At 45.2% G+C, this 21,466-nt stretch overlaps 3 protein-coding genes and 1 non-coding gene across 7 annotated transcripts; 1 reads left to right on the forward strand and 3 right to left on the reverse strand.

Annotated features, from left to right (window-relative positions):
• Positions 1-96: 96 nt before the first annotated feature.
• On the reverse strand, positions 97-4,380 carry LOC104449000 (leucine-rich repeat receptor protein kinase EMS1). Its single transcript, XM_010062989.3, has one exon. It carries the CDS (start codon positions 4,198-4,200, stop codon positions 313-315), a length of 3,888 nt encoding a protein of 1,295 aa, XP_010061291.2. The 5' UTR covers positions 4,201-4,380; the 3' UTR covers positions 97-312.
• Positions 4,381-10,926: 6,546 nt separating this feature from the next.
• LOC104449009 (RHOMBOID-like protein 2) lies at positions 10,927-13,963 on the forward strand. Of its 2 annotated transcripts, XM_010062998.3 has the most exons (5): positions 10,967-11,518; positions 11,953-12,116; positions 12,476-12,639; positions 12,756-13,006; positions 13,598-13,963. In XM_010062998.3, exons 1-5 carry the CDS (start codon positions 11,211-11,213, stop codon positions 13,710-13,712), a joined length of 1,002 nt encoding a protein of 333 aa, XP_010061300.2. In that variant the 5' UTR covers positions 10,967-11,210; the 3' UTR covers positions 13,713-13,963. The 2 variants fall into 2 exon arrangements, with proteins under 2 accessions (XP_039156958.1, XP_010061300.2); XM_039301024.1 differs by lacking the exon at positions 13,598-13,963 and having other exon boundaries at positions 10,927-11,518; positions 12,744-12,886.
• A 215-nt stretch (positions 13,964-14,178) lies between these two features.
• Positions 14,179-14,252, reverse strand: TRNAV-AAC. The gene has a single exon. It is a non-coding gene; the product is annotated as a tRNA-Val (tRNA).
• A 1,682-nt stretch (positions 14,253-15,934) lies between these two features.
• LOC104449018 (protein IQ-DOMAIN 14) lies at positions 15,935-19,998 on the reverse strand. 3 transcript variants are annotated; one of them, XM_039301007.1, is made up of 4 exons: positions 19,751-19,994; positions 19,375-19,553; positions 17,264-17,464; positions 15,935-16,977 (listed from the first exon to the last, which is right to left on the reverse strand). In XM_039301007.1, the coding sequence occupies exons 1-4, from the start codon at positions 19,767-19,769 to the stop codon at positions 16,228-16,230; spliced, it is 1,149 nt and encodes a 382-aa protein (XP_039156941.1). In that variant the 5' UTR covers positions 19,770-19,994; the 3' UTR covers positions 15,935-16,227. The 3 variants fall into 3 exon arrangements, with proteins under 3 accessions (XP_039156941.1, XP_039156948.1, XP_010061313.3); XM_039301014.1 differs by having other exon boundaries at positions 19,375-19,550; positions 19,751-19,993; XM_010063011.3 differs by having other exon boundaries at positions 19,375-19,998.
• Positions 19,999-21,466: the final 1,468 nt, after the last annotated feature.

The raw sequence follows: 21,466 nt of genomic DNA on the forward strand, positions 1-21,466 counted from the left end.
AAATAATGAAAAGCCACCGGTAATTTGAAATTCAACAAGTCGTATGAATTCATTGCAGCTGAGATATTAATTAGAGAAATTAAAAGTCACGAGACCTGTCAAATCCACTCATTTCATTCATTTGTTCACAAGGAAACAGTGCGAGATAAGTCAGCAAAGAGTTGCAACTCCGAATTACAAACTATATTAGCAAAGGTTAAGGCTTTGCAAATATTCACTCTTGGCTTTTGTCCCTAGACTAATTTACAGTAGGGGAAATTAAACCCATAAGGTTACTGCTACAACTTCTTAACGCCAGAGAACATAACACGTTCAGTCCTCCTCAATCCCTTTGAGAAACTTCAGCACATTGAGCATGCTCGGCCTGTTGGCTGGGTTGTCCGAGAGGCAAACGGCTGCGATCTGGAGCACCTGGAGCATGGCCGTCTTCGAATCGGCGCTAAGGACCATCGGGTCGAGGACATCGACAGCGCGCCCCTTCTTGATCTTCTGGAACACCCAACCCACCAAATTCCCACCCTCGATCTCTTTGAAGTCAGGCCCTGTGGGCTCTTTCCCCGACACCAGCTCGAGCAAGATGACCCCAAAGCTGTAGACGTCCCCCTTCGTGGTGGACCTCCCGCTTTGCCCGTACTCTGGTGGGATGTAACCGAATGTCCCAGCGATGTCAGTGCTAACATGAGTTTCGCACGCGCTGATCAGTCTAGCCAAGCCGAAGTCTGCAACTTTGGGCTCGAAGTCTTCATTGAGCAAGATGTTGCTGGCTTTTATATCCCTGTGGATGATGTGCGGGATGAATCCGTGATGGAGAAAAGCTAGCCCACGCGCAGCTCCAATCGCTATTTTGAACCGTTTGGGCCAATCCAGAACATCGAGTGTCCCGGTGCGGTTTCTCAGCCAAAGATCTAAGCTCCCGTTTACCATGTACTCGTACACGAGCACCTTCTCCTCCTCATAGGAGCAGTAGCCAAGCAGCGGGACCAGATTCAGGTGCTTCACCTTGCCTAGAGTCTCCATTTCAGCAGTGAATTCGCGATGGCCCTGTGTCTTTGCTTGGCTCAGCTTCTTGACAGCAACCATTCTCCCGTCGGGCAGAGTGGCTTTGTAAACAGTTCCAAAACCCCCATCTCCGATTATATTGGTTTTGCAGAAATTACTGGTGGCTTCAAGAATATCCACCAATGTCAGCTTCAGAAGGGGCTGTTCGAACATAGCCACGTTGATGCTCAATGGTTCCTTGGATCTGCTGCTACCCAAGAAATAGAGATTCTGGTTGATGAAGCTTTTTAGTTTGCTCTCCTCAATTTCCTCGCGATCGGCTTGCTGACTGCTTCTAATCACCCATCTCCTCAGAGCGAAGGCTAAGAAGAGCATCCCAAGCATGGCCCCTATCCCAATTAGAGAAAGTCCCCAAGCATTTAGCAGAGACATTCTCCCATCGAACCTTCTGATCTGACAATCTGAGCTGAAGATACTACCGCAGAGATCCTTGTTCCCTGCAAGCGCTTTCTTTGATAGGTTTTGGCAAATCCCATTCGAGGGTACTGGCCCTCCCAATGCGTTATCGGCAAAGTCTAGATAGCTGAGGCTGCTCAGGCTGCATAATATATCAGGAATAGGTCCAGAGAGCCTGTTTCTCGAAAGATCAAGGTATTCAAGTTGCACCAGATTCCCCAGTTCCGGAGGAATCTCTCCTGCAAAAATGTTTCTGTGAAGATCCAAGTAGGTCAAGTACGACAGGTTGCCCAGTGTCGGTGGCAGAGTTCCAGCAAAAGAATTGCAACTCAAGTTCACCATTTCAATCCTCCATGAGATAAAATCCAAGAAGAGCCCATCAACCGGCCCAGAAAGCTGATTCTGCTGAATATACAGCCCCACAAGATTCTGCAACCGTGATAGTGAAGCAGGAAGCTCACCAGTGAGATTGTTGAAGCTCAGATCCAAGTGAGTTAGCCCTCTCAGCTTCCCAAAGCTAGCAGGGATAGAACCTGATAACTTATTACTTGTCAAATTCAGCTTCACTAAGCTGCTCAAATGGCCTAAGCTTCCAGGAATGAAACCAGTGAGCTGATTATACCCCAGAGACAAGCCCTGAAGCTTGCGAGAGTCGCCCAATGCTGGGGGGATTGGGCCAGTAAGCAAATTTCCTGACACATCTAACGTGGTAAGATTCGTTAAGCGAGATAGGGAGCTTGGGATTTCCCCAGAAAGCATGTTGTTGCTGAGCAACAGATCCACTACAACCACACAATCCCCCAATTCTTCAGGTATCAAGCCTGATAATCTATTATAGGACAGATCAAATACGCCATGGTGCTGAAGGAAGCTCAGATCAGGAATACCAACCTGATGGAAATATGAAGATGATCTCGATGGAATTGATCCAGATAAATTATTATGAGAAAGGACCAAGCACTGCAACTGAGACAAGTCAGCTAGAGTATCAGGGATAGACCCACTGAAGCGATTATTACCCAGGTCCAGCGTCGTAAGGCTGGAGCAATCTCCAAGCCCTACGGGGATACTCCCGTCGAACTGATTTGAGTTCAAGTTGAGGACGGATAGAGAAGTCAGATTCCCAATCTCCTTTGGTATGCTACCTTTCAACAGGTTGTTACTAAGAACAAGCCTCTCCAATGAGACAGCTTGACCGATCTCAGCAGATAAAGTCCCTTCTAGAAGATTGTTTGAAGCAGAAAACTCCATCAAGTTGAAAGAGCTCCACAAACTGACCGGTATTGGGCCCACGAAGTTGTTTGAATCAATGTCCAGCACCATAAGCGGGAGATTTGGAAGATAGTTCGGGATCGATCCACCGATGCGATTATTTACCAATACCAACTGGGTCAGATTCACACAGTTCACAAACGCATCATCAAGAGTGCCAACTAATAAATTGCTCTCGAGATCAACTTCCGTCAGAGACCGGGCATTACACATTTCTTTTGGTATAGGACCCGTGAGCATGTTATTGCTCAAGCTAAGTTGCTTGAGCATTGTACAGTTCCCAATCTCAGGAGGGATTCTCCCCGACAACCGGTTGCTCGAAAGCAGGATTGAGTCCACCATCTTCCACCTCCCCAGCCACGAAGGCAACGGACCAGAAAGCTGGTTCCTTTCGGCAGCAAACGACAACATGGGGAGCTGAGACAACTCCTCAGGCAAAGGCCCAGAGAGAGAATTAAAGGAGAGCATTAGAGTCTTCAGGTTCCTACAGTTCCCGAGCTCACTAGGAATCGACCCATTTAGCCCGGAATTGACCATATTGAGTATGGTCAAATTCTGCAACTTCCCAAAGAATATTGGAATAGCGCACTTCAAGGGGTTATTGGAAAGGTCAAGCTTATTGAGGGACTTCATGTTTGACATTTCCTCAGGGAATGGGCCAGTTACAGCACACGAGGGCGAGTAGAAATTTTCAAGATTGACAAGTTGTCCTATTTCAGGAGGCAGTGGGCCAGAGAACTGGTTAATGCCAATGTAAAGCTGGGTCAGGCTCTTCAAATTGCCAATTTCGGGTGGTATTCGACCAGCGAACGAGTTGTTCGATACGTCGAGCGAAGATAAAGACAAGAGCCCAGTGAAAAAGGTCGCAGGGATTGAACCTGAGAGGAAATTGTTGCCCAAGTCCAAGTACTTCAGCTGGGCCAACTCGCCGATCCGACTCGGCACCTCGCCGGAGAGAGCATTGCCGGAGAGGTCCAGGGTCTGGAGCCGGGCGAGGGCCCCGAGCTCCGACGGAATCTTCCCCGCGAGCGAGTTGCCGCCGAGCTTGAGCGTCTCGAGACGAGTCAGCTCGCCAAGCCCGCCCGGGACCTCGCCGGACAACTCGTTGCCGTCCAAAGAAAGCACCTTTAAGCTCCGGAGCTGCGCGACTCGGTCGGAGACGCCTCCGTGGAGACGATTGAGCGACAGGTCGAGGGAGGCGAGCGCGGAGAGCGAGAACAAGGACGGCGAGAGAGGCCCTCGGAGGGACTGAGCCGGGAGCGAGAGGGACGCGACCCGGCCGGCCTCGTCGCAGACGACGCCGTCCCACTCGCAGTGCGTCAGCCCCGGGCTCCACGAGGCGAGAGCCTCCGGGTTCTCGAGGCCGTGCTTGAAGCCGAGGAGGCAGTCCTTGTCGGAGGGCGGCGGCGGCTGCGCATTGGAAGCGGAGAGCAGCAACGCCAAGAACAGAGCCGGCAGGAGACCAGACGCCATTATCGCCACTCAAAGAAGAAGACAAGACACCCAGAGAGATAGAGAGAGAGAGAGAGAGAGAGGAACAGCTATGTGGGCATGGAATGCGAGGTGGGGAGGAAGGTGGGGAGGGCTGAAAACCGGAGGAGGGACGAGGGTCGTGCAGCGACGACGCATCAATGGCGTGTAGAGAGAGAAATAATGCCATGTTTCTATGGAGGCGGAGGAGAGAGAAGGAGGGAAGAGGAGTGTACGGAGGGCGTGTGTCAGAGAGTAGGGGGAGGGAGGGGGGCACGCGTCTCACGTGATCCGTAACGGCGATTCTTTTGTTTGCATGCAAGCCCCTCGAATTGTCGCTTTTTCCGATTTTTGTCCGCCGCTCCGTAGCTTGGTTTTAATACGCGTCCGATAAAGAAGAAAATAATGGCTCCCCGCCCCCTATTCTCTAATCCTATGTTGCTTTTTTTGGGCTGAATATCCGGCTTTTCGTGTTTTCTTCTTCGTAATTATTATGTTTTTCACTATTTGATTTGATGCATGTCCGGATAAATATTCATTTTTTGTTTTATTTTATGATAAAAGCCACAAAATATCCTAGATTTTATCCATTATGCCACGTTTACTACAGACTTGTACACTGTGAGATATTTATTCTAAATTTATTTTTTCTAATACCAAAAACCTTTTTTTTTTGGTGCACTATAATGTCCCAAATGTATAAATTTTGGATTTTTGATGTAATGAAAAATAGATTTGGAACAAATGTATTGTACAGGTAAAAGTTTGAGATTTTTTGTGTTACGGAAATTTTTTTAAGATAAATGTGTCACGATAAGTAGAGTTTGAAGTTTTCGTATTGTAAAAAGTTTAAAATAAATTTGTCACAATGGACAGTTTGAAGTTTTACGTATCACAAAAAATAATTTAAAATAAATGTATCAGAACAAAGTTTAAAATTTTTAGTAGCATTTTCTCTTGAATCTAACTATACTTGTGCTATGAATTTTCTTTTGAATTCTGATCTCTCGAAACTTGTACCGTATGCAATATATATATATATATATATATATATATTCATATTCTTTGAAATTTGGGTAATATTTTAAAATTTTGACAAGAATAAAGGAAAAGACTTTTTATTTTAATTCTAGATAAATTAGCCTTTGAATGATGTCGGAGAAAATCTTGCCAAGTCTTTTCACCACTTACTACGTATTATATTCTTTTATTTACAATTTGTTCCTTTTGTCAGACTTTTAAAAATTAAAATCTATATCATATGAAATGTCAGTTTTATTTAAGGTCCATCATCCTCCCAAGGTAAAAAATTTCACGGCACCTATACAGTGATTTTGAATTACTTTCTTTTTTTGAAAAATCCGAAAATATTATTTGATCGTTTTGAAAAATCTCAATGCAAACGAAAAGTACTCAAGGACTCTGCAGAGATCTCCTCAAATGCGATCTTCTATTTTGTCCTTGCAGAGATCTCCCGTGACTTTGAATAGTTTGATGAAAAAACTCATAACCATGGTTATCTAACATATCAATGTTGATAGAGAAATAGTTATACTAGTTGTCCCCACATGCCTTTTTTCTTCAAAAAAGAAGAAGAGCAATTTAATTAGTAGATTATAGACTATCATCTACGCGATCTTGTTTCGAAACTTCAGAGTACTCCTTATTTCATAGTGCATTAATTTTTGTTGAATAATTCTTGATGTACATATGGTGGTCAACTCCATCCATACTTTCCGTACCTTAACCGACATTTCTAAAAATCAAATATCTTGCATTTCTTTCTATAAAAGTTACAGTCACACTTTGCTCGGATGAATACGACCAAGACTGACTTATTTAGAGGATTGCTTATACTCTACCACATAAATTGGTATGCCGATCTCTTTAGAAAAAAAGTAAAATCCCCTAGCATTCGTGCATTGTACACTAGTCTTGTTGGAGTCCTGCTGGGTTTGAGTTTAAGAACATTTATACCGCAGAGGGAGAGAGAGAGAGAGAGAGAGAGAGGAGAGAGAGTCAACTGCATTAACCAGTCTTAGTGCAGTATTCTAGGGTTTGACAAAGAAGTAGCAGCTGATATAAAGAGAGAGGCAGAGAGAGAGAGAGTCAACTACATTTAATATCAAGAAGCAGTCTAAGAGCAATCTATGGTTTGAGGAGAAATAACAACAAAGAAGCTTTATGACCCTCTGGGAGAGTGAGAGAGAGCGGCTTATTTTTCGTCCATGAAGCTCCGAAACCACGGTAAGATACAAGCGATTAAGAGATTAAAGAGGAGGATTACACGGTCTATGCTTCTCATTCTAAGGTTTGATGACTCTGGCTTTGCGTTAGAGCCAAGAATTTTGGCAAGCTTAAAAAGGTTAGGAAGCTGATGATACGTGGGAACCAACGGCAAGAGATCTCGCAGCTAACACCGCCTCTCAAAATCAAACGCATTGCGCATTGCAGGGTCCGCGGGAATATACGTACACATCTGTGGTCACAGAACTGTGATTTGACTGTCGTTGAAGGGTCTGCAACTGCATGTGCATGGGCATGAGAGAGAGATGCGCTGAGGTTGGTGGCGGGTTGTTTTCTCAGCCATTACAGTGCAAACTTTGACTCCACAAGCCCGAAAACTGCAAAAGAACGTAAAGTAAAACACAGGAAAGAAAGAGACCCTTCGCAAAGTTTTGACGCTGCGCGGGACGCCAGACACCTTTTTCTTGCAAGTTCTTTTTAAGTGCGAAACATGGAGATGCTTGCATGTGAAAGAGCATAGACGTGAGCTGTCTTTCCTTAGGGTTGCTCGTACCGAAAATAGCCAGATTTCTCCATCCAAGGCCCTTCTCTCTAACGTGTACTGGAGTCTGCACTGATGTATTATGCCTACCATAATGGTTATCATCACATGCGAATGCGAGGACCACTCAACGCGCAAAATGCACCAAGCATGCCGGTGCGAAATCAGGGAGGAACGACGGAGATCGGGTTTTCAATGAAGGAGTTAAATCATCTTCTCTAATTGGTTTGTGATAATGCGGAACTGGGTCCATCGAGTTTATTAATGTTTGAGCTGCCCTAGAGAGGTCGCATTAAACTGGTCAATCAATCGGTTTCTGTAGCAACATGTGCATAGGCCGTTGCATGGGAGGAGGTTGATGTGGACACATAATCATTTCAATTTCTATATCATGTGATTGTTTTATTTATATGAGCGAAACCATCTCTCACTTTCAAGATATATACTTTTGAAATATTTTTGTTTCTAAACTTATCATCTTGGCTTAATCTAATTTAAAAATCTGTATTTTTGAACAAAAAATTTCTCAAAAATCACACGTCGTTTATTGAAAGTACGTGGGAATAAATTCCATTTTGCGTGAGGCCGACTTCAGTTCCGTACATCGATCTTTACACCGAAAAGCATTTACGAGGTTTTGCTCTCACATTTTTTATCCTGCTTTTTAACCACAGGGTAAGGGGTTACTTTTCGTTGGGCATGGGTGGATCCCAAGAAGAATAGAAATAGATATATAGAGGACCCGAGTTTGTATAAATAAATCAGAAATCTTTTACTTTTTTAAATTTAGTTCTTTAATCAATCCACTTTTTTACCTTCTAGTCAAATTTATACCTTAAATTTATAACCATATATATATATATATTGAGACCAAATTTGAGCGAATTCAACCGAGGTTGCTTCGGGTGGCGCCACAGTGCCAAGGGGATAATACGAAAATTGTCATTGTACGTGTGTGGAATATTTAACTAATGTAGACACCTATTTATTTGGGTCATATTACAGCGTTATCGAAGATGTCACTTAGACATGGTTGAATTTGGTGTTTATGGGCATGATATTAAATAGTTACATAGTAAGGATGCACATGATAATCATTTTGTTTGTCTATTTTTATATTTTTTTGTTATTGGGAACAAATTCGGAATAGAAATTCGTTGGATAACACAATTTTTTTCTATTTCTAGAACAAATTTTTACTTCAAAAATAGGTATTGAACAGAAATTAAAAATTATTATTTTTAAACTTTTCTATTTTCTAAACAAAATGAGAAATAAAAATTATTTTCATTGTTTACCCTTGTTATTACTCGCCGCTTGCTCACTCACTGGTCACCCACCGCCACTTGCATGCTGATCGTCGAAAGCCTACCACTTGTTGTCAAACGTCGGCCACCTATCGTTGGCCATTGGATGTCGAACACCCACCACTTGTTGCTAGATGTCCGCCATCAATCGCTGGACACTCATCGCTGCCTAGTGGATGCTCACCGTTGGTTGTTAGACGCTCCTTGCTAGCTCCTTTCATCACTACTTGGAATGGAGAAATCTCGTATCATTATTAAGCGAATTTTTATTTAAGGAATATAAATTTTGTATTATTATTAAACGCATATTTTTATTCAGAAACTTATTTAGAAAAAAAAATCAATTTCTTGTCATAAATTGATTTTTAGAACATAATAGTTATTATTTACATCTAATTATACTAAAATTCCGAAGAAATAATTCCCTTGAGGGTACGAAAGGGATGCTTCTTAGGTCCTCATAGCAACCGGATTTCACCATACTCTATCTGCAGGAAAAATCAAAACAAATCTCGGGAAAGGCTGCAAATGGCAGATCTAGACAATCATAGTTCAAGCAGAAAAATACTTGATCAATTTTGGAGGGACTTTCTGGAAAATGGAATGATTTTTTTTTTTTTAGGGGGGGCTCAAAACCTAGCTCCTTAGGGAACGAAAGAAAAAAAAAGGGAAAGAAAAGAATTCAAAAAAGATACATTATCTCACGAAATTAAAAAAATTAACAATATATTGATGAAATGAATTCTTTTATATCATAATCAAAGCTGTATACCTATCAATGCCTGCCTGCTGCTCGTCTAATGCTTTTTACACATGACTGATGCATGGAATGAAAATGGAAAATAAAATAAAATATAGGAACGACCCTCTCTCTCTTTCTCTCTCTTTTCCACTGAAGAACATTTCATTGCGACTTATAACCTAAGTAAGTTTAACTGATAAATATTAAATTAGTATAAAATACGGGGAATTTAGTTTTTTTTTATCTTCTCTCTCGGAGGCACCCCCGGATTTTGCGTGAGATGGGGGCGTGCTGGTGCTGCAGAGGAAGCTGGCAGGGTCCGTTTCGGTGACACCTGGCCTTACATTAACTCCTCCACTTGTAATTTTTGAGCCAACCATCAACTCCGCCATTGAACCAGAAAACAACTGCCAGTCCCTCTCTCTCTCTGACTGCGCTGCAAACGCTTTTATTGAATGGCCCAGGCTCTCCGATGAGCGACGATCGACCTTTCTTCAACCGAGGAAAAGGAGAGAGTAGCAGGCATTTAATGTTAAGTTTAGCAGGAGGGGCTAACCGGGGGGAGGAGAGATGGTGACGGAGGTGGCGTGGCGTGGGGGCCTGGGGAAAGGGCAGGGGGAGGGGCATCACAAGATGCGTGCACGCGTTCATTCGACAGAGACGATGATGATGCAGCAGAAGGAGAAGCGGAGAAGTTTCACTTTTTCCCTCGTTTCCACGTACTGGGTCGGGTTCCAGTTCATCGGGAATAGGAAAGATGCCGAGAATGGGACGACTGGAGGAAATAGCTTGGAGCCAAGGGGTAGGCTTTTGCGCAGAGTAGAGAGAGAGAGAGAGAGATAGAGATTCTGTGCGTGGGGAGTTGATTGATTCCCGATTCCAATTTTTCCCCCCCGGTTTTTTCACCTCAGGGGAGGAGAGAAAAGCAAGGAAAGGGTGGGCCTCGGGCGAAGTACGGGCACGGCAGGGCCGGGCGTGTTTATCATCATTTGATGCTTGAAAGCAACTCTCTGCCAACCGTTTTCCCCCCGCTCTTTTACCTTTACCCCCCTCCTCCGCCTTGCCATCGCGGGCGGGGAAGAAGACGACGACCTAGCATTCCCCGCCCTCCCTTCATAACTCAAGCCAGCTACCTACGCCAATAATGGCGCGCTCCATAGACAAATTACTTTTGCCTACGTTCTTAGACGAGCGAGCGAGCTCGCCTCCGTGGCTTCGCGGGCCTCTGGATCCGCGAAACGGGGCCGGCCCATTGGGCCGAGCCCTCGCGGAACCGCACGTGCGGAAGATGTTCGAGCGAGCGAGGGAGGAAGTGCCCACTCACCATCCGGATCGACTCGAATGTCGTCGCGACTCTCGGATTCGACGAGCTTTCCTTATTCTTCCTCCCCCGCTTTATTCCTCCGCCAGATGTAGCCCGAATTCGCGGCTCCCCCAGGCTCGTCCTCGATAGAGACAGAGAGGGATGGAGAAGCATCCAGCATTTTTTAAGTCGATTCTCTCGGTGTCCGTCTGGGGTTCGATTTTCAAACGTTGTTATTCCCCGTCTTTTCAAGGAGAAAAAACGACCGGAATTCGCTCGATTGGTGTCTCCTGCTGACTCGCGATTTGCAAAACGAGTGAAGTAATTCAGCATGCTCAAGCTAACGATAGTTGCGCACGGTAAGCAATTGCGTATCGTCACCGTTTAAAATGGCCGCGAAGACGCAAGTGGGGAACGCTGATGTCGACATTTGCGCGTCCGAAGCGCGGGCGCCCACGCCGCGTGATCGCCACCACCACCACCACCACTACCACCACCACCGTAGTCCCCACGCCACGTCATCCCCCCCGCCACCGGTCGTTCCCGCCACGCAATCAAGTGGGCCCCCGCCACGTCGCCCTGGCCCGGCAGTGCTCTCGCGTGGCGCGCTCTGATTGGAGGAGCGCTGCGCCGTCGCGAGACCAGTGCTCCGCTTTTTCCAGTTCGTGGTCGCTTCGTTGCGTAACCGCAAGCAGTTTCCGACGACCAAACCTGTAAAAACTCTCCCTTTCTCTCTCCTCGCGAAACTTCCTACTCCAATAAATCACTTCACCAACTCCATCAAAACTCGTGTAGAGAGAGAGAGAGAGAGAGAGAGGGAGAGAGACGAGGCACTGCTCGATCAACTGAGAATTCGCGGCTTGGCGAAAGAGGATGGCGGGTGTGGATGTCGAGAACAGGGGAGGAGGGCCGGTGAAGAACGGATCGAGGGGCGGCGGCGGCGGCGGCAACTATTACTCCTCGTCGTCGACGTCGTTCGTGGTCGACGACGGCGAGACGCAGTGGACGTCGTGGCTGGTGCCCATGGTCGTGGTCGCCAACATCGCGCTGTTCGTGGTGATGATGTACGTGAACGACTGCCCCAAGCACAACCGCGCCGGGCCCTGCGTGGCCAAGTTCCTTGGGAGGTTCTCGTTCGAGCCTCTCAGGCTGAACCCTCTCTTCGGCCCTTCTAATTCCACGTAATTTGTTCCTCCCGCGATTCCCTTTGATCTTTGTTGTTTTGCCTCGTCGGCGATCAGCAGGTTTAGATGCAGAGAGCTGTTGTTGCTTGCGCAATCTGGCAGACCTTAGTGAAATTACTTCACAGCTCGCTCGATTTAATGCTTGTAGCTACTGAATTGGTGAATTTTCGTGGGAAGCAGTCTTAGTTATCAATTAGAGGCGGGCAGCCTCATTTTCCTGAGATAATTGTTCTTCTTTTTGGTGAATTTGCTCTTTCGCTCCACAATTTGAGTAGGTAATAACATGTGGATAGCACAAAATGGTACCTTTAGTCATGGGCAATTTTCCTTTTAGCTTTATGGGGCACAGGGATTAGTTAAAGGAGAGATCTTTACGAGTAGTTGAGATTGAAAACAGAAGTTGATCTGAAGCTTTTTCCTCCGTTTTGAAGATTAATCAAGCTTGGAGCTCTGGACTGGCATAGAGTTGTGCATCGGCATCAAGGATGGAGGCTTGTCACCTGCATCTGGTTGCATGCGGGCGTCATTCATCTCGCCGTGAACATGTTGTGCCTGATACTCATTGGAGTCCGCCTTGAGCAGCAATTTGGGTTTGGTAATTCACCCTCGCCTTGAGCACGTTGTCTTTTCCGTTAAAACAATGTGCAACTCGAGACCTTAGATTCATCTATTATTTAACCTCTCAATAAGGGGGGCAATAAAAAGTTATTGCCAGCCATTCTTTTGCACATCAGATTCTAAAAATCACATGTCATTTCTCTTCTCAAATGAAGCAATTTTCCAGAAAATCTTTCTTATATATGAAGGAACGGGTGTTTATACACTTTGAAATGTATAATCAAGTGATTAAGTTCCTTAGGCTGGATTAGAATCTCAGTTCAGCATTGAGATTTACGTTTGGCGCGATAAATTTTTTTTTGCTATCGTGTGACATTTTTCTTCACAACTTGGCAGTGCGCATCGGAATTGTTTTTCTTTTATCAGGATTTGGTGGAAGTGTGCTTTCTGCTGTGTTTAATCCAAATTACATAACCGTTGGTGCCTCTGGTGCTCTTTTCGGGCTGCTTGGGGCTATGCTGTCGGAACTTTTTACCAACTGGACTCTTTACACAAATAAGGTGAGTCAAGCAAACCTAGCTATCCCATGTTGCCTTCGACTCGAGATGCTTTAATACTTGCATTTATCGTGATATTCTGAAGTTTTTGCTAACCCCCTTTTTAGCTGCTTCTGTAGGCTGCAGCATTGGTCACTCTGGCATTTGTGATTGCTGTTAACATTGCTCTTGGGATTTTGCCACATGTCAATAATTTAGCTAATATCGGTGGCTTCTTGACGGGGTTCCTTCTCGGCTTTATTTTGCTCCCCCGTCCTCAATTAGCATGGTTGGACCGTCGCAATCTTCCAGCTGATGTTCCTGTCAAATCCAAGTACAGAGCCTATCAGTATGTGTTATGGGTAGCTTCCTTGCTGCTGCTACTTGCAGGGTGAGTTAACTTCATTTGAGGATGATCTTTGAATCTCTGTTAGCATGCAGAGTGCTTTTTTGCACCGCATTTCTGTCTTTCATTGGACTGCGCTCCTTATCTTGCATTCAGCTAGGACTGATGTGAAATTATGACATAAATGTGTGGAGCTACTTCATCTGTCTCAGATGATTTGCTAGGTGATTGGTATCCTATCTGCTTAGTGGTAGAGGTGTTTGCTGCCTTTTGTCCTTCATTTCTTTTCTTAGATATGAGGTTGAGGGGTTTGTAATGGTAGCCTAGCATCCCAACCTTTCCACCCAGCCACTGTACTGAGTGCTTGTGGCTGAGCTGCTGATGTCTATACTTCTTTGATCTGCGAAGGGATGTGTTTACGTTTCACCCTGTCACGGAGGAGTATTTACCTTTACATTGTCAATTTTTCATTAATTAAATCTGGACAAATGAGTTTAAACCATAATCATCAGCTATATCTTGAAATATGATAACTGTGCAGTAGAACCAACATGGTGGGTCTTCTACTGGAAGGACACTTGCTTATTGCTTTCTCAAGTTGACTTTGCTTCCTCATCCTTTGGACTTTAATTGCAGATTCACCGTAGGGCTGGTGATGCTCTTTCGAGGAAAGAACGTTAATGACCATTGCCACTGGTGTCACTATCTGAGCTGTGTGCCCACCGATAGCTGGACTTGTAATGGAAAATAAATTCCCGAGGGTGATGGCCACTCCTGATATGTATGTACATCGGGCATTTTTATTCAAGGGTAGTTCAACTTTGCTTCATACGACCTATTTATAGGGCAACATGTAGTATGTATATGTGCCTGGTGTTGCTCTCCAGTGGGACTGTACATGCAGGATTATATTCCTTTCGTAATCTTTTGTATATCTCGCCATAATTGCCGACACAGACTGCCTAGTTGAGCTTAATGCAGTTTCTTAGTTTTCTTGTACCCCATTCTCATGGTACGTCCTATGCTAAGATTTTAGCATGCATTTGTTTGTGTTCTGGGCCCTTCTGGGTACTAAACTGGAAGCAGGGGAAAAACAAAATACAAAAGGAAAGGAACGTCCTATGCTAAGATTTTAGCATGCATTTGTTTGTGTTCTGGGCCCTTCTGGGTACTAAACTGGAAGCAGGGGAAAAATAAAATACAAAAGGAAAGGAAGATGGCGTCGCCCGGGTTCGAACCGGAGACCTTCAGTGTGTTAGACTGACGTGATAACCAACTACACCACGACACCACCGTTGACGAGTTTTGGTAGAATTCTACTAAGTTTATCATAATAGGCCCACAAATTGAAAAATAATGTTAAGAAATAGGCTTCTTGCACAGAAAACTGATAAAGAGGTTCATAAGGCTGCACCCGACATGAGCTGGGCTATGAAAGCTGGGCTGGATTCCTACAAAAATTCACGGCAGCTTCGTTAACCTTTCCCTAATGGGTGAACTTTGTATTTCAGCATAAGAGAAAACTGTTTCCATGCGCGCGTAATTCTTTGGTTTTGCTGGCATTAGTGCGGTTACCCATAAGCTGATGCAGAACGATCTTTTTACCGCTAGAAAACAATGGCTATCTTTATGTACAGCAGAGTCGTAGCTATCAAGTGCATCAGAATGGTGCTGCTAAGTGCTAAAATCTTGTGACAACGGGAGCCTCGGAAAACCTTGTTGGCACTGGCCATATCTACTACCACACACCAAATGTACACCTCCACGACGTCTGCTTTCCGCGCGAAGGAAGATGGGATATTGTTTCGCTCCATCAAAAGCATGGTACCCCCGCCATTCTCGACAGATGATAGTCACTCAATTTCTTCGTCTATTTACACCTCCCGTTGTCTAGTTGGTGACTTTTACCAATCCAGGAAATATCAGTAGGTGGCACTTATGAAAAAAACCAATAATCCGTCGAGCGCTGCCATAGCATTTGGATCGATCATTCTCCATTCACATTCTAAGAGAGACCGTGCTCTGTTTCTTAAAGCACAAGTCGCAGAAATTGCCGTCAATGAGTGAAATCAATCAAGAAACGGCACCTAAATTGCTCCAGTGACCACTGGTGACCCCATGGAGGAAGAAGACAATCTTTCTACTTGCGCAAAGCAATTCAAAAGAAATCCAAAAGGAGGGCCGCCGCCCCTGTTTTTATATCAGGATTAGGTGGGGTTCGTTTCATCGCTCTTTGAATTCCAATTCCCCCTCCCGTGACGAGTCCACTCGAAAAACGTCATTGACCCATCTTTTTACTCCACCAAAAAGACCCAGGATTAGGACAGGAAAGAGACAAAAGCAGAAGATGGAGGAGGGTCCCAAAGCCGATCGATCCTATCATCACCTAATGATTTCATCAGTGACCCCTTAAGTATTCGCATTAATCAAGTTGGTGGGGGGTTTTAGCTCGGTCCTGATGTTTGAGCATCGCGTCCTTGACTATAAAAAATCACATCTTTTGTTGTATTTCATCTGAGAAGTAAACGAGCGAACAAACCCAACAAATTGTCTTCTTTGCCGTACTGGGGAATTCAATGGCATCATCCTTGTCGGTCGTGCTCCGCGTCCTTGCAAAGACAAAGCTTTGACGTGACCTGCCATCGAACTGCCGGTGAAAATGAGTGGAGACGATGAATTCTCTCCAGAACAAGCTTTAGTGGGGACGCGGGAGTGGTTACAAACTGAAAGCAACGTGTCTGCTCAAATCCGACGCCATTTCAAATTTGTGCCAGATTGTCATCGAGGTTTTTGTTTCAATCCGTCCTTCGGGTTCGTATCGGATGATTTGAGGTTCTTAACGGAGGACCCGAGTCAATGTACTTCATCAAGGTAAGACATATGCTTAAATAGAAGTCTACTTTGTACGTTTTAGAGGAGACGGATGAATGCAAGATGATAAGAAAATACTCTCTCCCGTCCCCTCGAGAATCGTTACACAGAAGGAGGAATAAGATATTCAAGTAAATTCATAATTTACAGTGTCACGGGTACACAGCTTTATTGTGTTCATCGACGAGTGGAACAAATAGAGGGTCACTCTGACTAACAAAGGGAGAGACGGGGGAACAGCACTCCACTAGCAAAAACAGGAAAAATATCAAAAACGGTTTTGCACTCGTAGATAAACTTCCCGTGAATCTGATGAAGAATGTCACTACCACGCATCAAGATGTCTTACCACACAACACCCGACCGAAGCGAAGGAAGAGAAAAACCAAGCCGTGTCACCTCAAATTGGCAGTTCCTAGTCTATCCAACCGGTTGGAGACTGTTTTGCCTTTGCTCCTTAAGTCAGCATATAGCGGGTAATTCCTTTCCGAAGTAGCCCCAGCATCCCAAGATGCCTGGAGAGATCTCTTCGCCATACCATACCTGTCAAACTCAAGCCTCTGCCTGGGGGCACTCTGTGACCTCACCTTGGCCCGAGACGATTCCGTGTTAGCCATATAATTTGGGTGACCTGAGTACCCATTAAAGAAGCCCCACGAACATTCGCTTCTTGTCGGTGTGAAGGGACCTCTCCTCGCACTGCTACTTCTGGGCCTAGATGAGAGAGAATTCACTTGTGGGCTATTATCAGCAGACTTGGGCATTTCACCTTTACCTCCGGGATATTGCAGAGACCTCAATGAAAGAATCTCCTCCGAGGATAAACTGGGGACTGGGTTAGGTGCTCTTGACGAGTATTTTGATGGAGACTCGAATACCATCGCATTCTGATTTATGTAGTTGGATTCTATAGCTTGATGCAGGGATTGGTAAGTTTCCCGGTTTCTTTGAGAGTTCAAGTGAGGCTTCCAAGTGTCTACTTCAAGAATCTTTGAGCTCCTCTCATCATCATGCCGATGTCTTGGTGGAGCATCTCCATGGTCGTCCCTTACGCCTTCTTCCATCCAACGGTCTAGCCAATTTGATCCAAATTTTGCCCCTTCCATGTCAATATTTCCCCTGAAGTTTGAATTTGAGCCACATCTCTACAAGAAAAATGCGAGCTTTGAATAGCATCAATGATCAAGACAAGCAAATTTAACAAGATGACACACAAAATCATCAAATACTACAACACAAATGCAGGACTTAAGGCCAAATACGTATTCACTTTGATGATACCCCTGGTAGAGTAATTGATAGTTTCCCATACACTCACCAAGTAGGATATTGGCAAGCAACTTGCGTGTTCAGACTACTTATTTAGATACCTCAATTGTAGGGGCATCTAATAATAAATGAAAGAGTTTTACAGATGATGAGTCTTCTTACCGGATAATGAGATACAGAGGACTTGCTGCTGGAATGTGAAGAAACTGATGTATAAGAGCGACCTGCACGAGCCCTTACTTGCACGCGGACCAATGTCTGCATGCGCCTGAGCATGTCTGTCATTTGCTTTCTCACAATATGGCCTCTCACCAGCGCTTGGAGTTTCACTAAGGCTTTCAGTGCTCTAAGTGCTCTCCTTGCCTTTGAAGATTGCAATTAGAGGTGTTAGCAAGTTAGATCTTTTTCCGATCAATTAACCGGAAACAGTATGGCTTAAAGAATTAGACTACGAAACTTAACAGGTAAGCTAGCATTTTCAAGTCATTATTTTCTTTAAGATAATCCAGCAGAACTTCCTGGCAATGCAAAGAATGTGAATTAGAAAAACTAAACAGGAATACAATCTGTCTTTCTTAACCACTTGCTCATAAACATGGCCTAACTTAAGAAATGAGATGCTAATCAAGAGATCCTATGAGGCGGTTTGTCCCACTTCACTTAATTTTCCCCTGCTAAGTGGCATAGAGCTATATAAAGCTACTCTCAAAATAGATATCGAGACCAATCCAATTGCCAAAGGCACCTACATCAACAAGCACTGGTGCCACTTGAAAGTGGCAACCAGCTTAGCATGGGTTTTGCACAGCAGATGCTGCTCGAATAAACAAATTTAAACCTTCAAAAGACGAGGGGGGGAAAGTGCTAGCAACTTTAGGTCACAATCATAACTGGCCCATCTTAAGGGTAAAAACACTTGCATAATTAGGATTATAATCATTAGATACCCAAAAAAGCATGGACTTAATGCAGGGTTCCAAATAGTTCTTTAAGGCTGCTGTTCACTCCATGATGACCCAGCCATACGAAAGCAAATCTATCTGGCCCTTCGCAAACTTTTTAAAAAAAAAGAAAGAGAAACAGCTGGGAAGCCAGCCATATTTTCAATGCCAAAATAACCTAGATCTGCAATGTACAAACCTCATAAACAGAACGTACACACCCCCACTTGAATAACAAAAGGAAAACGAAAAAGATGGATCGAATTGGTGAAACCATCGATCGAATTACTGTGCTTTCCAGCTATGCAGTTCACCCGGAAAAGAAAATTGGTCCCCATCTGGTAGGCTGCTTTTATGGGCTGAAATTATGAAAATGCACTATGCTTTTGACCTTTTCTTCTTTCTCTGAGACGGAACATTCTACATATCCATACGACTCCAATATAATACGACTATCAACAACCCCCGAAGCCCAGATCTCCTTGAAACAACTAAAACAAAAGAAAAAAAGAAAAAGAAAAAGAAAGAAAGATTGACAAAAGAATTCCATATCTCCAACTCCAATGAGCAAGTGACAACCGCAATGATAGTCAGTAGAGTTCCAAGAAGTGAACTTTGGGGTAGAGAGAGACACGGGAAGTGGTTCAACACGTGAGAACACAAGCCCGTTGAACGCCTATGGACTTTTCGTCCAAAGCAAACACGGTGCGGGTCACAAGGAATAGGTTCTCCCCCCCCGTCTGAGTATGACCAGTGCTGGTGTCGGCGTCTTCCTAACGCAAAAGTCCTGTGCGCCCACACTGGCAAGCCTTCAACATCGACACTAGACACCTACTACACCGTTCTTTTTACGGGTGGAACCCCTAATAATTTACCTGGACATAACCTTAAAAACAAAACACGAAGCGTCGTGCAGCTATTTTTAGCAGCTGTAAAGCTAGTACTCTGCATATCGCAGGTACACGGAAAGAAGGAAAAGCTTTAATGAACCCGAACGATTGCGATTCAGGTTGTACAGAGGCAAGGCAAGAGGTGCCCCCAAATAATAATAATAATAATAATAATAATGATTCAAGTTGGTTTTAGTTTGAATTGAAGCACTATTTTTCCTATCGATTTCGTACTGTTATTGCTGAGCACAGCTTAGAAAGCATGCACACAAGATTTCAGCCATGCAATCCTCATCCACCCAATTGCTATTGATTCAGATTTCACTTCAAGTTGAAAGCTTTCAAGCAAATTTGGGCACCCAAATGAACCAACATTGCACAGACTTCCGGTAATCGAACCTAAAAGCAAGAAAACGGATACCCAAAAGTTTAAAGTACCAACCAGATAGCCTCGAAATGCGGATTGAATCCGAACGGCGGCCAAGTCCTCCACGCGCGGGCGGCTGCCGCCGAACTGCGCCGGAGCGGCGCATTTCACGACCCCGCCGCCCCCGCCGCTGGTGAGCCTGACGACCTCCGCGGCGGCCTGAGCGGCGGCGAGGGCGGCCTCGGCGACGGCGGCGGTGGCGGCGGCGACCGCGATGGCGTGCTTGCTGGCGTCCAAGTCGCCGGGGCCGAGAGACGGGTAGTGGCGAGGGGCGCTGGGGAGGGCTAGGCGGCTCCTGTCGTTGAGCGATCTGACGAAGCTCCAGCGCCGGCGGGGTCGCTTGTCCCTGGAGCCGCCGCCGCCGCCGCCGCCGCCGCCGAAGAGTCGTCGGAAGAAGCCCATGCTATCATCTCACTGACGTGGGTTCCGTGGAGTCAAGTACAGGGAGTTGAAAAAACGCGAGCTTTTTGCCTTCTTTTGGAGGTGCCTTAATGGCAGCAAGTGGTGGGAGTATAGAGAGAGAAAGCGAGCGAACCAGAGGAAATAAATAGGGAAAGAGAGAGAGAGAGAGAGAAGGCGAGCAATCGGGGATGGAGATTTTCGGAGATGTCGGGTGGAGCCTTGGAGGCGACGGCGACGACGACGACGCGCGGTTTCGGGAGTCGTGACACACGCCCCTCTCGCATCTCGTGGAGTTTTATGGACGGTGAAAATTCCATGTCCCTTTTGACTAACCAAAGCGCATTATTAAAACTACAGTAGTCTTATATTAATCCTCACGAAAATACCGTGTCTTTGTCCTTTTCTTGCATGATATTATAGGCCAATGTGAATGTGATCATGGGCTCGACGGCCCGATTAACCCCAAAGGCATATTTTCCGTCTAAAAACCTTTTTTTTTTTTTTTTTTTCGGTTTTTGAATTATTTAAAAAATGAGTCAACGAAAAACATTTTCATAATTACTGAGAATCATTTCCGCTTTTAAAAATTTGAAATCATTTTCCGTTAATATGATAAGGTATTGACATTTAGATCATAGTGACAGCTTTAGGCGTGGGGACCTCAATGCCCATGCCCAAGCGCATAATGTCCGGGCTTGGGACTTCGGTGCCAATGCTCTAGTACCTAGCTTTAGGCTAGGGTCCATCGAGCTTGGAATGGGTTCATTGGATGGCTTGACCCGAGTCCATGAAGGTTGAGCTTGGCTTCCTTGAGGCCGGGCCAACTTGCCCACCTTCGATTATTGCTTGGATAGCTTATCACTACAATTTCACTCATGTGAAAGACATATCATGTATAAAAAAACTTTCGCCTCGTTATTTATGTACGTTTTACACTTACATTCTCTACCTCAAAAATCCTGTAGCTGCCGTTGCGTGGTACATACACCGACAATTTAAACTGCCGTAGTGCCTCACCCTGCCAATGTAATTTCCTTTGTTATACTTAGGTCATGGATAAGAAAGTCGCGTGAAATTAACTGAGAATGCAGGTGCAACCCAAAGGCCTCGTGCCTTTCGGAATTGTTCGTAACTGAAAGGCCCAATGGAGCCGGCTCTGGTCCACCGAGAGTAGGATCGATTGACCCCAGATGCCTCGGTTCGATTGGCAAGTTGCTAGATACAGCAGATTCTTCACGGGAATTCTGTTTTGGTGTTTCCTTCCTGTTCTGCCGATCCAACCCGTGACTAGCATTATGGAATTATTTGTGTTGGCGGCGGGGCTTGAGGTGAAGTGTATGTTGCTGCCCGTCCTAACCCCTTTGGGGTGTTGTCAACTCTGGCCATGCATGAATGGCGCAAACTTGCCGGGAGCTGAACCGAGCTGGGCCGAGTAGCTTTGCGAATGTCTGCTCGAGCCATCCGAGTCAGTTGAGCTGCCGATGCCGTGAGCAGTGACACCATGAGGAGAGAGTAGAGAGACTTGGCGCCTGCCAAGGGTGCCATGAGTCTTGAACCCTGATCAGTGATATGAATGCTTTGCCTCAGGTACTGCTCTTTTGCTGCTGGTTCTTAAGGAAGAATTGACGGGTGAGTCGCCGTGCAGGAAATATCTCGACCGGGAATTGGTCTGGCCTTCTTCAATTCACATCCTAGAGAACTGTAG

This window comes from Eucalyptus grandis, chromosome 1 (assembly GCF_016545825.1).
Source record: "Eucalyptus grandis isolate ANBG69807.140 chromosome 1, ASM1654582v1, whole genome shotgun sequence".
NCBI classification, from domain to species: Eukaryota; Viridiplantae; Streptophyta; class Magnoliopsida; order Myrtales; family Myrtaceae; genus Eucalyptus; species Eucalyptus grandis.